At 42.5% G+C, this 18393-nt stretch overlaps 1 protein-coding gene across 2 annotated transcripts in view; it reads right to left on the bottom strand.

Annotated features, from left to right (window-relative positions):
- PDZD4 (PDZ domain containing 4) overlaps positions 1 to 18393 on the bottom strand; it is a 155195-nt gene that overhangs the window by 11014 nt on the left and 125788 nt on the right. Inside the window, exons 2-3 of one of the 2 annotated variants that reach the window (XM_056538325.1) lie at positions 1979 to 2223; positions 419 to 509 (exon numbers count right to left, since the gene is read on the bottom strand). In XM_056538325.1, the coding sequence (XP_056394300.1) occupies positions 419 to 509; positions 1979 to 2223 (336 nt within the window). Of the gene's footprint in view, positions 1 to 418; positions 510 to 1960; positions 2224 to 18393 lie in introns of both variants that reach the window. The other variant, XM_056538324.1, reaches the window with a different exon arrangement.

Raw genomic sequence — 18393 nt, 5'->3', positions numbered from 1 at the left:
GATCCGCCGCTGAAGGACCTCTATATGCTGGCTTTACATGTGCCTGCTCGGAGCGGCAATACGCCGCGGCGTATTGCCGATCGGAGCAGGCACATGTAAAGCCAGCATATAGGAGGTCCTTCAGCGCGCGGATCCGCAGTGAAATCCGCTGCGAAAATCCGCTCGTCTGAACGTACCCTTAAGGTACAAACTTGAAAGAAGAATTTGTTTCCTTAGGAAAACAACATTTAATATTCTATAATAGAGCTCATGGATGTCATAGAGGATAAACCCTTATATAAGATGCTCTCTATTAGTGGAGAGCCTCAAAGAAGTATAGGCTCCGGCAGATACACCCATCTATGTTCTACTTTATATTAAAAGGCATTCATGTGTATGGCTAGGATTTCATTCTTCCAAGGTATACGTGAAAACTCACTTCATATTCCAACTCATCGGTGCGCTCTCCCTCAGGTTGTACTCCATCCATGAACTCCGATTGCTCAAAGAACTCATTCCCAATTGGAGGGCTGTAATAGGGAGAGAGAGATATGGTAATCCCTAGTACTGTGATACCGAAATATACACACTCCTATATGCTTGTAAGAAGACTCAAAATTACATTGAAAAGTGGTCTTCTAAAGGGGTGGTCTTCAAAGAAAATGACCCCTATGCTTAATTAACAGTGGGCTGAAAATGTATCGTACCAAATCTAGTCTACATAAGGGAGTGGTCTTTTCAAAGGGGTTCCATTCTATGACATTTTTGATGTTATAGTTATCTGGCTGATGTTAGAATATTTTTGAAGGAATTTTTAACCATGTAACTATGTAACCTCAGCCACAAGTGTGGATTCCAAACACACATGAGCCTCTTCCCTCTAGAATGTGAAACATCTACCGTATATTACTTTACATTTTCAGCGAAGCTGCCTTATTCAGGGCTCTTATCTATCAACCAGGGTGGCTACAAAATATCTCTGACTTTGAAAGACCCATTAAAGGGGTACTCCGCTGCTCATGACGTCATGCCACGCCGCATCAATGCAAGTCTATGGGAGGGGGCGTAGTATTCGCCACGCCCCCTCCCATAGACTTGCATTGAGGGGGGGTGGCATTACATCAGGAGGGGCATGGCCGTGAAGTCACGACCCCCCGCCGCCCACTCCAAGCGTTCTAAACAAATGCTAGGTGCTGCACAGAGGGGACCCCTGCAATCAGACATCTTTCTATACCCTATCCTTTGAATAGGGGATAAGATGTCCATAGGTAGAGTACCCCTTTAACCCTAAAGAAGAAGTATAATGTAAGTATCCAAAGTATAGGGGATAAGTTTTAGATCGCGGGTGGTCCAGGCGCTGGGACCCCCCACAATCTCCTGTTTGGAGCCCCAGCTCTCCTTCACAGTGGCACGTCACGACCCCCGCCCGAAGCGGGGGCCGCCACACCCCCTCTATATAGCTCTATGGGAGAGCCGAAGATTGCTGAACGGCTCTCCGATAGAGCTATATGGAGGGGGTGTGGTGGCCCTTGCTTGGAGCCGGGGTCGTGACGCGCCGCTGTTAAGGAGAGAAAACCAGGGCTCCAAATAGGAGTTTGCGAGGGGGGGGGTTGACCAGCACTTGGACCCCCCGCGATTTAAAACTTATCCCCTATCTTTCGAATAGGGGATACGTTTTCTTACATGATACTTCTCCTTTAATGGGAAAACTGTAATACTTTATTTCCCCTGCAGAGGCACTATTGCCAGGTACTTTAACTGATTACAGCTCATCACTGTAGGTATAAGTGGAGCTGATCCTTATTTGATAATCATTTTTCTATCTTTTTTGTCATGCTCTTTTTAACCCAGAAATGTAGACCTGTTTCCCTATTTTGCATGCAGCGCTAACAATCTTTATTAGAATTAACAGGGTAACAGGAATGTGTGCCAATAGACAAACAGTGAGGATACATGTCACTTCTCAGTAATCTTTACTCACAGCTCTGATAGTACATACGGTTCTAGAACAACCATGGCAGGGCTTGGAGGTCGAGCTTTGCCCATTGTCATGATGTGCTCAAAGGTTATATCTGTTTGGGTTCCGCTGTCCACAAACTGTAGGTCATGGGAAGAAGCTGTCAATGCCGTTCCCTTCATACGGGGACTGCGTCTCAGAACTTGAATCAGTAGGGGATCTTTACTGGCACGTAAGGTTTCGAGTGTCTGCTCCTGGGAGAGTCGCGAAAGTTCTTTTCCATTCACCTATGGAACAACAGAAATGGAAAACGGTAACAGAATTATATGAATTTCTCTATAAATTTTTTTTTGGGTAAGATTTCTCTTTCTGGTTCGTTTCTGATAAATTGATATGGTCAATAGATATGGACTCGACAAAGTTAAATGGTCACTCTCATTAAAACTAATTTTTGCTATTTGTCCTCCTTATGGTTAATAAAAAATATTTGTTTGAAAAAAATAAAGTTTTCTATGTTTTATTTGTGCTTAAAAAAGCTCAAGAGCACATTTTCCCCCATCTCATACACAGACTTTGGACCGAAGCCCAAACTCAGAAAGTACAGCCTGGAGTGCTGAGGGGGGTGTGTCCAGCCAACAGCATATGGCAGTTAAGTGTGAGAGGAGCTATGATTGGATGAGGCTGGACATCCCCCCCACCCTCAGCACTCCAGGCTGCACTTCCTGTGTTTGGGCTTCGGTCCAAAGTCTGTGTATAAGATGGGGGGAAATGTGCTCTTGAGCTTTTTTAAGCACAAATAAAACATAGAAAACTTCATTTTTTTAAAACAATTATTTTTTATTAACCATAAGGAGGACAATAGCAAAAATTTGTGTTAATGAGAGTTACCCTTTAAGTTCGGAGACCCATCTGGCTACTCAATGTTACTAGAGCTCTATATATAGGGCAATTGAGAATTTTTCCTGTGGTTTAATGGGTTTCTTGTGGGTATTCCGATTAATTTCTTACAATGCCCGTAAACTATAGCACATCATTCATAATATGGTCTCTTCATATGGATTTGATGGACGTTTTGATCTTTCTCAGGCCCTTGGTGAAAGTGCAACCCCTGCACCCTCTTTAGAGCTTTCTCTTTTCTAAACCTCTACAAATCTGTAATACATCACTGCTATATACTGTTTCTTCCTATAAATCTGTGAACAATGGGTTATTCTCGCCAACCTTAGATGGACTAATTGGAATGAAATACTATTTTGTATGTGAATGGAAGATGGCGTGGGCATAACTTTATAAATATTCCCCCTTCTGTTCTTTCAGTAGTGGTGCCGACTATAACAATTAATTAAATACCTCAGTTCATAAGTAGAGAGTCCTCTTATAAAACGCAATCACCGCTGATATGGCGCGGAGTTGGCTCGACTATAATTGCAAACCAATTACCCAATTAATTCTCATTGTTTAGAAGTCTGTTTTTCTAAAAGTAAAAGGGTGAAGGTTGAGCGGTGGTGCACTAATGGGAATAAAACATAAGAAGGGGAACATTCCACGGAAAATCAGTGCTATAATTTAATTAGGCGAGTATTATATCATGCAGAGAAATCATTATTTAGCAGAACATTTAAAGGAGCAAAAGGGGCATCTGGGTAAGTGGCACCTGGATAGTGCCCACTGGGTTTTTAGAGTAGGACAAAACATTCTCCTGTGAAGGTGACGTCATTGCCTTTTGAGAGTCTTTCCTCTGTTTTCAGAGTCTTTTCTGTCCTCGATGTAGATCCTGGTCTTAGAAACATAGGGGGAGATTTATCAAAACTTGCGTAAAGGAAGATTGGTGCAATTTTTTACAGGCCTCTTCAAAAATGAAATAAGCAATCTGATTGGTTTCTACGGGCAACTGCACCACTCCTCCTCTGTGCATGTTTTGATAAATCTCCCCCTTATAATGTTCTAGACCAGTATTTTTTATGTTTTTTTTGTCATGTACGGACTCATTCACATAATTATTTCAATGAGACTGTTGGAGTCGGATAATGACTCCGGTCGGCTCATTTCTGGACTGTATCTAGTTTTGTTGCCGGACTGAAAACCATGGTCTGACACAGTTTTTATGTTGTTATGGTTAAAGGGGTACTCCGGTGAAAACCTTTTTTTTTTTTTTTTTAAATCAACTGGTGCCAGAAAGTTAAACAGATTTGTAAATTACTTCTATTAAAAAATCTTAATCCTTCCTTTACTTATTAGCTTCTGAATACTACAGTGGAAATTCTTTTCCGTTTGAAACACAGAGCTCTCTGCTGACATCACGAGCACAGTGCTCTCTGCTGACATCTCTGTCCATTTTAGGAACTGTCCAGAGTAAAAGGAAATCCCCATAGCAAACATGCTGTTCTGGACAGTTCCTAAAATGGACAGAGATGTCAGCAGAGAGCACTGTGCTCGTGATGTCAGCAGAGAGCTCTGTGTTTCAAAATGAAAAGAATTTCCACTGTAGTATTCAGCAGCTAATAAGTACTGGTAGGATTAAGATTTTTTTAATAGAAGTAATTTACAAATCTGTTTAACTTTCTGGCACCAGTTGATTAAAAAAAAAAAAAAAAGCTTTTCACCGGAGTACCCCTTTAAAGAAAGGACCCAGAGAGCCTTGAAACATATGTTATTAAGAGACTTGCATAATAAAAATTGGATCTTCTTGACCATCTGAGGTCTTGCTGTGCTCCTTGTGTTTTAATGTATATTCCTGTTGCATCAACATTCACTTGCTATGTGTTCTTAATGAAAATACAATAGATCTTCTCTTAATGTGGGACAGCATCTGACACAAGGGTCGGCGTGAATACTTGTGGAGCTCTACTATTTTATAAACTAGTAATAGTGAGCCGCCTCGTTAATCCACCTAGTTTGTTATCCATTGTTCTGTATGTACTTATCTCATCATTCAAAGGGGTTAATCTGAGTCCTGCCTAACCTGTGGTCTGACTAATCTATGTCCTGCCTAATCTGTGTCCTGCTATGTCTATGTCCTGCCTAATCTGTGTCCTGTCTAATCATTGTCCTACCTAATCAGTGTCCTGCCTAATCTGTGTCCTGGCTAATCTGTGTCCTGCCTAATCTGTGTCCTGCCTAATCTGTGTCCTGTCTAATCTGTGTCCTGCTATGTCTATGTCCTGCCTAATATGTGTCCTATCTTTGTCCTGTCTAATCTGTGTCCTCTCTAATCTGTGTCCTGCCTAATCTGTGTCCTGCCTAATCTGTGTCCCGTCTAAACTGTGTCCTACCTAATCTGTGTCCTATCTGTGTCCTGCCTAATCTGTGTCCTGCCTAATCTGTGTCCTATCTGTGTCCTGTCTAATCTGTGTCCTGCCTAATCTGTGTCCTATCTGTGTCCTGTCTAATCTGTGTCCTGCTTAATCTGTGTCCTATCTGTGTCCTGTCTAATCTGTGTCCTATCTGTGTCCTGTCTAATCTGTGTCCTGTCTAATCTGTGTCCTATCTGTGTCCTGTCTAATCTGTGTCCTGCTTAATCTGTGTCCTATCTGTGTCCTGTCTAATCTGTGTCCTATCTGTGTCCTGTCTAATCTGTGTCCTGTCTAATCTGTGTCCTATCTGTGTCCTGTCTAATCTGTGTCCTGTCTAATCTGTGTCCTGCCTTCACAATTTGTTATCCTCATGAATAAGTGACATGCCGCTTATCCACATGTATTTATAATCTGCACTAAATAAATCACACACTGCAGTTACTAGTGTAAACTATGGTGCATTCCTGTTGAAACTAATAAAAAGTGTATTTGGAATGTTTTTTTTCATGCATATTTATCTATCTAATATTCGAGCAAGGAAGCAGCACAACAGAAAGTGTCTCTAAATGAAGTGGGTGCCAGCAGAAAGTAGCAGTCCAGGTCACGGTCCACCGCAAATAGCCACAATGCAAAAAAGAGGTTCTGCAGCGCTTCAATTGTGAAAAGACAAGTGCGCTTTATACCCCCATCTGTCAGATATCTGAGAGATGGGCAAATAAACTGCACTAGTGTTTTCACAATTGGATTGCTGCAGAACCTCTTTTTTGCATTCTATCTATTTATTTATCTATCTATCTATCTCATATCTGTCTCCTATCTATCTATCTATCTATCTATCTATCTCATATCAATCTATTTACTATCTATCTATCTCATATCTATCTATCTAATTCCTATCTATCTATCTATCTATGTATCTCATATCTATCTCATATCTATCTATCTCATATCTATCTATCTATCTATCTATCTATCTCCTATCTATCTATCTATCTATCTATCTATCTATCTCATATCTATCTCATATCTATCTATCTATCTCATATCTGTCTATCTCATATCTATCTATCTATCTATCTATCTATCTATCTCCTATCTATCTATCTATCTATCTCATATCTATCTCATATCTATCTATCTCATATCTATCTATCTATCTATCTATCTCCTATCTATCTATCTATCTATCTATCTATCTCATATCTATCTATCTATCTATCTATCTCATATCTGTCTATCTCATATCTATCTATCTATCTCCTATCTATCTATCTATCTATCTATCTATCTCATATCTATCTCATATCTATCTATCTATCTATCTATCTCATATCTATCTATCTATCTATCTATCTATCTATCTCATATCTATCTATTTACTATTTATCTATCTCATATCTATCTATCTATCTATCTATCTCATATCTATCTATCTATCTATCTATCTCATATCTATCTATTTACTATCTATCTATCTCATATCTATCTATTTACTATTTATCTATCTCATATCTATCTAATTCCTATCTATCTATCTCATATCTATCTATCTATCTATCTATCTATCTATCTATCTATCTATCTATCTATCTATCTCATATCTATCTATCTATCTATCTATCTATCTATCTATCTCATATCTATCTATCCTTTTGTATATATATATATATAGATAGATAATGTGTCATCTATTTTAGCTTTTTCTTACACATTCTATATCTTTAAATATTTAACTACAAAACCAACCAATATTTCCAGAACGGCGCGCCATTTACAGTGGAAATTTCTGATTTTATTTTCATTACAAGTAAATGCTTGAAAACCTTGGTAGACGATTGCGGAACAACATCCGCGTCCTGTCACAACACATGTTATTACTGAAATGACTGATCAATTACAAGGGAGCCGCTAATGCATCTCAGGATCATCTCGCCATTTTACGAGGGGATACAGGACTGGGGGGCTGCAGGAGTGAGGAGGGGGCTTCAGAGAGATATTTAGATAATGCCGAGCACTTTAGGTTGTCAGGGGCTTCTTCACTACTGGAAAGGACCCTGCACAGTAAGACAATTGCTGCAGCCATGACTACCACCCTGGAGGGAACCAACGCAGATCTTCCCATCGCGCTGCGAACTGATCCTTTCCAATAGCAAAACATCTTTGGGAATTTACATTAAACTGGTCATAGACGTAATAGTTCAGATTACAATCTGCAAACATCTGGCATAATTGTTATATTATCATTGTACCATTCTGTACACTATAATCTCATATGGGCAGGACTCCTACTGTCTCCACAGTGTACATTACTACAGACTATGATGGTGCTTTAAAGGGGTTGTCCAGTATTAGGGGCCTTTCACACTACAGGTATCATCCTGTAAAAACCTCCATTATTACTCGCGGCAAAAAGTCCTGAAAACGGCCGTCAAAAAAACCCATTCATGTCAATGGGTTTTTCTGACCATCCTTTTGCATCAGGTATGTCCGTTTTTATTAATGTCTGTTATTTTTGCCGGCACAAAAGTCCGGAAAAAATAATGGTGAAAAAAAGGCCGTTAAAATTTAACATTGAAGTCTATGGGAATCGGATGTTAAAAAAAAAAAAAAAACATCCGTTATCATCCGTTTTTTTAACATCCATTTTTTGTACTGAGCATGCTCAGTACAGCTTTACAAAAAAAAGGGTTAAAAACCTGATTAAGAAAAAAACGCATGTAACTGGTAATCACGGATGATAACGGATGAACAACATCAGGTTTTTAAAGAGAAAACCCATTAAAAATAACAAATGATGGTCATCAGTTATCATCAGTTATTACCAGTTATTGCATCAGTTATTTTTGATCCGTTATTGTAAAATAATGGCAGTAAAAAAGCAGGATGATACCTGTAGTGTGAAAGGGGCCTACAAAAATGCTGCATTTATTTTATTTTTTTGCAAAAACAGCACCACTCCTGTCCACAGGTTATGTGTAGTACTGCAGCTCAGTCCCATTCAATTTACAGGGGCTGAGCTGAAATACCAGACACAACCTATGGATAGGGGTGGTGCTGTTTTTGCAATAAAAAAACAAAAAAAAAAACAGTATTTTTTTGGGTCTGGGCTCCGTCCGAAGACAATGACTACAGAAAAAACTACTGCAAGCTGTTTATTTCTGCTCAAATTCTACAAATGAATGGACACCAGACAGAAATCAGATGGACCCCATTAAAGGGGTACTCCACTGGAAAAATCTTTTTTTCTAAATCAACTGGTGCCAGAAAGTTAAACAGATTTGTAAATGACTTCTATTAAAAAATCTTAATCCTTCCAGTACTTATCAGCTGCTGTATAATCCACAGGAAGTTCTTTTGTTTTTGAATTTCCTTGCTGTCTGACCACATTGACCAACAGCACCACCCTTGTCCGTGGTCTGGTCTGGTACTGCAGCTTAGTTTCTTTCATCGAATGTCATATAATGTCCAAAGACAAGAGTAGCACTGGGTTACCGAAAAAATATTGTCTCAAGTAAGGGGAAAAATCCAATAAAAATGATCTTCTTGTACACTATAGATATGTGAGTGATCTTGGGCCATCACAATCTTCCATAGATCGCTTACAACTCTTTCATACCAATCAGGTATTTACCTTACTTAAATACCACTTTCCGGGTAAGTGTTTTCCAACCAGGGTGCCTCCAACTGTTGCAAAACTACAACTCCCAGCATGCCCAGACAGCCTTAGGCTGTCCGGGCATGCTGGGAGTTGTAGTTTTGTAACAACTGGAGGCACCCTAGTTGGGAACCACTGTTCTAGGTAAAGCGCTATTGTTCTATATTAGTGGTCTTTAAACTTTGCACATATAGATGTTGAAAAACTACAACTCCCAGCATGCCCAGGCATCCACTTTCCCTGCATTCATTTGTATTGGTTCCTTTAAAGGGGTACTCCGGTGGAGAAAAAAAATTGAAATCAACTGGTGCCAGAAAGTTAAACAAATTTGTAAATTAAATCGAAAAAAATGGGGTATGTGCAGCTCACAATATAAATTAATCGAGGCTAAATGGAAAGTATTTACACCAAAAAATACTAGTACAAAATAATATATAAGGAAAAAAGGGGGGGTACCAAATGCCTCTAGACTAATACCATAAAATGGTACATGATGATGAAATTACAGAAAAAATAATAATAAATAATAAATCGGACTGTGCTTCACTTTAAATGATGTACAAATTTAATATAAAAAAATACAAATAGGACATAAAATAAATAATACAAATCTAATACATAAATGCCTCCTACCACAGGGCCCTTGTGGGGAGGTGAGATATTTGAATACAAAGCATATATTAAAAATTTTTTTTTTTTTTTAAATTATAGCATGTGGATTACGTTCTACCGCTATCTCAATATATTGTAAACCGACATAGTATACTTTTGTGCGGTATACTCCGTTCTCATGTGATTTAGAACAGTTCACAAAGTGATATAGTTACCAACTCCTCAGGGTGGTTTTGGCTGGACGTCCGAGAGATGAATATATGAGCGCTGGCGCTGGACACAGTCCTCATATATTCATCTCTCGGACGTCCAGCCAAAACCACCCTGAGGAGTTGGTAATTATATCACTTTGTGAACTGTTCTAAATCACATGAGAACGGAGTATACCGCACAAAAGTATACTATGTCGGTTTACAATATATTGAGATAGCGGTAGAACGTAATCCACATGCTATAATTTAAAAAAAAAAAAAATTTTTTAATATATGCTTTGTATTCAAATATCTCACCTCCCCACAAGGGCCCTGTGGTAGGAGGCATTTATGTATTAGATTTGTATTATTTATTTTATGTCCTATTTGTATTTTTTTATATTAAATTTGTACATCATTTAAAGTGAAGCACAGTCCGATTTATTATTTATTATTATTTTTTCTGTAATTTCATCATCATGTACCATTTTATGGTATTAGTCTAGAGGCATTTGGTACCCCCCCCTTTTTTCCTTAAATTTGTAAATTACTTCTATAAAAACAAAAAACAAAAATCTTAATCCTTTTAGTACTTATCAGCTGCTGTGTACTACAGAGGAACCTCTTTTCTTTTTGAATTTATTTTCTGTCTAACCACAGTGCTCTCTACTGACACCTCTGTCTATGTCAGGAACTGTCCAGAGTAGGAGTAAGGGCCGGTTCACACTACGTTTGTATTGTACGGGAACCAGATACGGCTGGAGGGGGGGGGGGGGGGGGGGTGAGCGAAAACTGGGCGCTCCTGTATCCCTGCAGGATCCAGACCGTATGTAATGAATTTCAATGTGCCGACGGGAGTCAAACGCTGACTCCGGTCGGCTCATTTTTGCCCTGTATCCAGTTCTCTGACCGGACCTAAAACTGTGGTATACCACGGTTTTAGGTCCGGTCGGAAAAAAGTATACGGGGCAAAAATGAGCCGACCAGAGTCAGCATTTGACTCCGGAAGGCTCATTGAAATGAATGGGGTTCGGGAAACGGGAGCACCCGGTTTTTGCTTTCCTCAGCCGTATACGTATCCGTAGTGTGAACCCAGCCTAAATCCCCATGGCAAGCCTCTCCTGCTCTGGACAGTTCCTGACATGGACAGAGGTATCAGCACTGTGGCCAGGTAGAAAAGAACCCCAGAACGAAAAGAACTTCCTCTGTAGTATACAGCAGCTGATAAGTACTGGAAGGATTAAGATATTTTTTTATAGAAGTAATTTACAAATATGTTTAACTTTCTGGCACCAGTTGATTTGAATTTTTTTTCCCATCAGAGTACCCCTTTAAGACACCTACACAAGTGAGCAGCTGAGCACTGACCGGAGTGAGGGAACACTCTTCTCCCTGCTCGGCTGCCCCCGGCGCTTCCTCTATGATGCACACAGAGAAATCGGCACTGCCTGCATCATGCTCTGGCCAGGCCTGACTAGAAGAGGACAGAGCAGAGGATCAGTGCAGGACCTGGGACAGGGAAGCATTCTCAGGTGAACAGTCATGTTCCCCAACCTGTAGTTCTCCAGCTGTTGCAGAACTACAGCTCCAATCATGACCTTCTGTTCCTGCATGATAGGAGTTGTAGTTGGCAACAGCTGGAGAATCACAGGACGGGGCACAGTACATTATTGGGGAAGAGGGACACAGAACATTAAGAGGGCACAGTGTAATTAGGGGGAACAGTGGCACTGTTAAATAGTGGACAGAATGGCACAGTTTATTGGTGGCACAGTTTATTGGGGGCACAGTGGCACAGTTTATTAAGCGGACAGTGGCACAGTTTATTAGAAAGGAAGTGGCATAATTTTTAGTTTGAAGGGGAGGGGCACAGAGATATTGTTCATTGTTTTAAGGGACACAGAGACATAGTTATTTGTTTATGCCAAAGTGTTTGGAAATATTGTACTTAGGGGCACAGCATGTGACAGTATTATACCCAGGGGGGAAATGTGGGACAGTATTATATGCAGGAGCACAGCGTGTGGCAGTATTTTTTTCAGGAGCATGGTGTGCGGCAGTATTATACTCATATTAAAAGTGTGCGGCAGTATAATATTAAGGGGTACAGTGTGCAGCAGTATAATATTAAGGGGTACAGTGTGTGGCAGTATAATATTAAGGGGTACAGTGTGCGGCAGTATAATATTAAGGGGTACAGTGTGCAACAGTACAATATTAAGGGGTACAGTGTGCGGCAGTATAAAATTAAGGGGTACAGTGTGTGGCAGTATAATATTAAGGGGTACAGTGTGCGGCAGTATAAAATTAAGGCGTACAGTGTGTGGCAGTATAATATTAAAGGGTACAGTGTGCGGCAGTATAATATTAAGGGGTACAGTGTGCGGGAGTATAATATTAAGGGGTACAGTGTGTAGCAGTATAATATTAAGGGGTACAGTGTGTGGCAGTATAATATTAAGGGGTACAGTGTGCAGCAGTATAATATTAAGGGGTACAGTGTGTGGCAGTATAATATTAAGGGGTACAGCGTGTGGCAGTATAATATTAAGGGGTACAGTGTGCGGCAGTATAATATTAAGGGGTACAGTGTGCGGCAGTATAATATTAAGGGGTACAGTGTGTGGCAGTATAATATTAAGGGGTACAGTGTGTGGCAGTATTCAGGTCATACAGGGAACAGTAGATTAACCTCCTACACACTCCAGTCGCTCGATTTACCTGTGCCTTATTATTGGGGTAACAATAATGTTCTGCAACAGGAAGCACTTTTCTTCCATACTGTATCTGCTAGGTGTAAATCGGGCCTTATTGTTCAGCTCGGACCCCCACCTGATGGCAGACCTGGATAATCGGACCCTTACTAAAAGTAGTTGAGAAATACTGTTATATATGATAAGGTATTAGAAGTGGATATTATTTATATACACTAGTCTTATAATATCGCTTTGTAGTAACAATGATGGGTATAACCCACCCTTTGCCCCGTACTTGGTTAAATGGGGTGTTTATCCTTCGTTTACCCCATGGCATGTCTCGGCTGCAGATGTTACTGCTGCCCCCTCCTAACTCGCTCGTAACACAACATTCTGCCATTAGCCTGTGACTCTATCAGAGACCGATCAATGGCATTCTTGCTTACTATGTCTTATTGATACACAGCAGCCGTTACCATGGAAACTGGGCCTTTGCTGAAGGAACGAAGCACAGTTGGGAGGCAACAGGGAAGATTTTTTTGTGTGTGTGTGGGGGATGGGACACGGGAGATGTGGGACGAGGTGTGTGGCGGTAAAGGGAATGATGGGGGCACTCTAGTTGTGAAATTATTAGAAGAAAACCATGTAGCAGTGACAGCTTTAGGACGCCGGGAAGAGAAACAGTGACAGGGAGAGTTAATGAGCACGCAGGAGAGCCAGGAAGAGAGACGAAGAGATTGAAGAGAAGACAGCAAGGACACTGGAGGCAGAGAGAAAAGAGAATACAAGAAGAGATGCAAGAGGAGAATAGGATCCTAGGAAGTGACAGATATTTCACCTCCGTTTGCCGTGACTATGTGTTTGGTCCTTGTCTAGAAGCTTATTAGAAAAATTCTTAGGTCAAGGCTGTAGTGTTTTTAGACAGATATCGACATTCTTACTATAGGATAAAGAAATTCTACAAAAGTCTATGCGGTATGGGGTGTGATGCAGGGCAGATGGAATAATGCTAGGGGCACATGGAATTAACCACTTGTATTCGTGACGCCAGGGCGTGGTTTATCCTCTATACCACCTGAAGGTATACCGCTGGATCCTGGGCTAGGCGCAGGGGCAATAATGACTCCGATGCCAAGTTGCGGACAACGGTAGCTTTACTGAGTGACAGATGGTACAGTCTATACAGTGTAGCCGGGGCCCACGGAGGTGACCAGTTGGGACTCGCAGTGGTTTTGGACAATTTAGTGCCAGCCACGATGACTTGACAATAGATGACAGTGACTGACTTGACTGGAGACAGACTAAGCTGTGACTGTAGTTACTTGTAGACTTGTGGCTGCAGACTTGACTTGAGGATCCTAGGACTCCAGACTCTTAGGATCGACTGCACCTCAGCAAAGACTCAGGAACTAAGAGAGAGAAGAGACTCCTCCCAGGGCTTTCATGGGGAGACTCTGGTGGGGTCCCATTGGTCACCCTTAAGTCACCTGGTCACTGATACCTCCTGGGTATCAATCACATGACAACTCACATGACAACTGGTGACATCATATGATGTTTTAACGAGGCCGTGTAATTATGTGTGCAGGTGGTGAAGTGACGTCACTTCTGTCACTCCCCCTCTGCATATATAAAGATCCAAGTACCTGTAACATTTGTATGACAAAGGCCCTACGGGCCGAAACGCGTCACGTTACTTGAATTCCTGTCGTTTCCTATGGCAACTATTATGTTTCAATAAAGAAGTTCTGTTCACGAGTCAGCGCTGGACATTCTCTTAGTTTTGCAGTGAAATTTTTTGGTCATTTTATCGGCAGCCAAAATAAACAGATGGTTTAAAATATATTCAGCATCGTAAATGAGACTCATTAAATGGCCAAAGTTTAGATCGGTCACGGTCTGAGTGTTCAAACACTGGATTTTGTTTTGATCATTGGTACACTTTACGGGTGGAGGATAAAAGAAATAAGGATGCCAGCATCAGTTATAAGTGCCATTTTCTTCATCAGAGGACCGTCCAAGTATTCAACCCACTTCTAGATGTCCAATGTTTTTGTACATTTGTTGCACTGAGTACCGTATTTTTCGCCCTATAGGACACACCGGCGCATAAGATTTTGAACCCAATAGTGGTCTTCAACCTGCAGACCTCCAGATATTGCAAAACTACAACTCCCAGCATGCCCCGACAGCCGTTGGCTGTCCGGGCATGCTGGGAGTTGTAGTTTTGCAACATCTGGAGGTCCGCAGATTGAAGACCACTGCATAGGAGGTAATACTCACGTGTCCTCGCCGCTCCGGACCCGTCACCGCTGCCCTGGATGTTGCTCCATAGCTGTCGCATTGTCCCCGTCACTCCGGAACGTCTCTGCTGCCGGCCGGGTATCCTCGCTCTCCGTCGCCGCCATCACGTCGTTACGCACGCCGACGCACGTACGCGACGACGTGATGACGAGGAAGGAGAGCGCCGGCCATACAGGGGATCCCTGAACGGAGAAGACACCGAGGAGGCAGGTAAGGTCCCCCCCGGTGTCCTGTAAGCACTAACCCGGCTATTCAGTCGGGCTGTTCGGGACCGCCGCGGAGAAATCGTGGCGGTCCCGAACAGCCCGACTGAACAGCCGGGTTAGTGTCACTTTCCCTTCAGACGCGGCGGTCAGATTTGATCGCCGCGTCTGAAGGGTTAATACAGGACATCACCGCGATCGGTGATGTCCTGTATTAGCCGCGGGTCCCGGCCGTTGATGGCCGCAGGGACCGCCGGGATAGGGGAGTATTCGCCGTATAAGACGCACCGACTTTTCCCCCCCAGTTTTGGGCAAGAAAAAGTGCGTCTTATACGGCGAAAAATACGGTAATCACTGGTATGTGAACAAAAGTGTAACTAAATGACTAGGCCAGTCCAGAAGTTCAACTTTGCCCCTTCTGTTGCCAATGTTCTGTTATGACCTCAATAGAGGTGCTGTATATGGGTTATTCCAGGCTCAAAGGGGACAACTGGTAATGCTGTATCTCCAAAAAGTTACGCCGCTACGAGCAGACACACTGCGATGTGCGAGTCGCAGCGCGCATGCGCAGTATACTCTCACATCGCGGCAGCTCTCGGCCTAGGTCATGGAGAAGGGGGAGCGACTGCGTATTGCCGCTCCGAGCAGACACATGTAAAGCCACCATGCACGGGATCTGCAGCATAAAATATGCTGTGAGTCTGCTCATGTGAACGTACCCTAAAAGGGGTAATTAGGTGGAAAACTGGTGACAGAAAGGTAAACAGATTTGTAAATTACTTATATAAAAAAATCTTAATCCATCCAGTACTTATCAGATGCTGTATGCTCCAGAGGAAGTTGTGTAGTTCTTTTCGGTCTGACCACAGTGCTCTCTGCTGACACATCTGTCCATGTCAGGAACTGTACGGAGCAGTAGACGTTTGCTATGGGGATTCGCTCCTACTCTGGACAGTTCCTGACATGGACAGAGGTGTCAGCAGAGAGCACTGTGGTCAGACAGAAAAGAACTACACAACTTCCTCTAGAGGATACAGCATTTGATAAGTACTGGATGGATTAAGATTTTTGAATAGAAGTAATTTACACATCTGTATAACTTTCTGGAGCCAGTTGATATGAATGAAAAAAAAAAAAGTTTTTCACCGGAGAATGCCATTAAAGTCTTCTAGAACACCACCATAGGCGAAACTTAAAATTGCATAGTTGTTAGTAAAATTGATGGATTGTCCATATTTGTGACCTGCTCTTTGTTCTAGGAGATGAGATCTCCAAGTAGGCCTCCCTTCTAAGAACTTGTATAGCATCATTGGGTACTCAGATGGTAATAGGGTAAATAGGTTTTGTAAATCCATCCCTTTAAAGGGGTTCTCCGCTGCCCTGCTTTTAGAGCTCCGCTCCCCAGCGTCCGGAAGTTTATTGTTCCGAACGGCTGTGGGCGGGCTTCTGTGTTTAGGGCCGCCCCTCGTGACGTCACGCCTACCCCCTCATGACATCACGCCTGCCCCCCTCGTGACGTCACACCTGCCCCCTCTTGACGTCACGCCTGCCCCCTCATGACGTCACGCCTGCCCCCTCCTGACGTCACACCTGCCCCCTCGTGACGTCACACCTGCCCCCTCTTGACGTCACGCCTGCCCCCTCATGACGTCACGCCTGCCCCCTCATGACGTCACGACTGCCCCCTCATGACGTCACGCCTGCCCCCTCGTGACGTCACGCCTGCCCCCTCGTGACGTCACGCCTGCCCCCTCTTGACGTCACGCCTGCCCCCTCATGAGGTCACGCCTGCCCCCTCATGACGTCACGCCCGCCCCCCTCAACGAAAGTCTATGGGTAGGGGGCGTGACGGCCGTCACGCCCCCTTCCCATAGACTTTCGTTGAGGGGGCGGGCGTGACATCACGGGGAGCGGCCCTGAACACGGAAGCCCGCACACAGCCGTTCGGAACAATAAACTTCCGGACGCTGGGGAGCGGAGCTCTAGAAGCAATGCAGCGGAGAACCACTTTAAGGACTATCTGACTTACAGTGCATATGCTCTTAGAGGAAGACTTTTAACTAAAGATAAGTTGGACCTAACTGTCTTCATTCTAATAAAACCTACAATCCCTTGAGTCTCTGCGACTGGTTCCCAAAAACAATTCCATGCCAAGGGAGCGTACCAATAAAAATGAAATAGCATACATAACAGTTAATATCCGTCGGCGGCACAGGATAGCCGTGTATTTTAACAATAGGCCAAGTGACATTTATGGTGATGACATTTTTCCACGAGGGTGGTAAGTGAAGTGTGTGGCTGACAAGATAGAATGGTATAATAATATAGCTATAAACAAGAACCCAATCAACCGAAACAAATTGACCAAGCAGCAAGAACTAGAAAATGGTAATCATAGGGACGTACATCACATGCGAGATTGGCGGAGCATTAACATAGTTTACCGTCAGCGTTCTAACATTGCTTAAATATTATGTAGAGCGAAATTGCAGGAGACCAAGGCAACGTATTGTTCACAGAGGAAACACGTAGCCATTATAAAAACGCAGGTCCTTTCTGGTTGACACTACCACACCCGTGGGTACTTTCACACGACAAAATTACTCCATTTTAAAGATCCGTACGGATAGCCGTTTTAACCCGTTATAGCCCGTTATTCATAACGGGCCATTATTTTGTGACGGAAGATAGTAACGGGAGAAATAGCGCCTGCATCTTCCATCACAAAATAATGGCCGTTATTAATAACGGGCTATAACGGGTTAAAACGGCTATTAGAAAAAATCCCATTGACTATAATGGGATTTTCTAACGGCAATATAGGATTTTGTAACTGCCGTTTTACAGCTGATTTTCAGACGCAACTTCGTACGGATCTTTAAAATTGAGTCATTTTGTAGTGTGAAAGGGGCCTAACAACCTCAACTACGGTGTTCCCCCAATTTTCCCCCCAAGATCATTGTTTTCTAAGGCTCTTGCATTTGTAGAGACAGTCAAGGATTCCAAAAAGGTCTCCCGTCACTAGAGATGAGCGAATTTACAGTAAATTTGATTCGTCATGAACTTCTCGGCTCGGCAGTTGATGACTTTTCCTGCATAAATTAGTTCAGCTTTCAGGTGCTCCGATGGGCTGGAAAAGGTGGATACAGTCCTAGGAGACTCTTTCCTAGCACTGCATCCACTTTTTCCAGCCACCGGAGCACCTGAAAGCTGATCTAATTTATGCAGGAAAAGTCATCAACTGCCGAGCCGAGAAGTTCGTGACAAATCGAATTTACTGTAAGTTCGCTCATCTCTACCCGTCACCTTTGACAACAAGGACAGACCAGACAGCATTGATATTCTTGCCATAAGATTAATGGAAACCCCCCAACAAACAGTATTGTAAGTAATTGGGTCTATTGCGTACAGCTCCGTGACATTCAATGAAGAATAGAAATCATAGTACATACACATTTTCCAATAGTCCCAAATTTGCTGACACAAAATTTCAGCACCTGGGC

Source organism: Hyla sarda, chromosome 9 (genome assembly GCF_029499605.1).
Source record: "Hyla sarda isolate aHylSar1 chromosome 9, aHylSar1.hap1, whole genome shotgun sequence".
NCBI classification, from domain to species: Eukaryota; Metazoa; Chordata; class Amphibia; order Anura; family Hylidae; genus Hyla; species Hyla sarda.
Note: the sequence above shows the minus strand (reverse complement) of the source record. Positions and strands in the feature narration are given on the sequence as shown.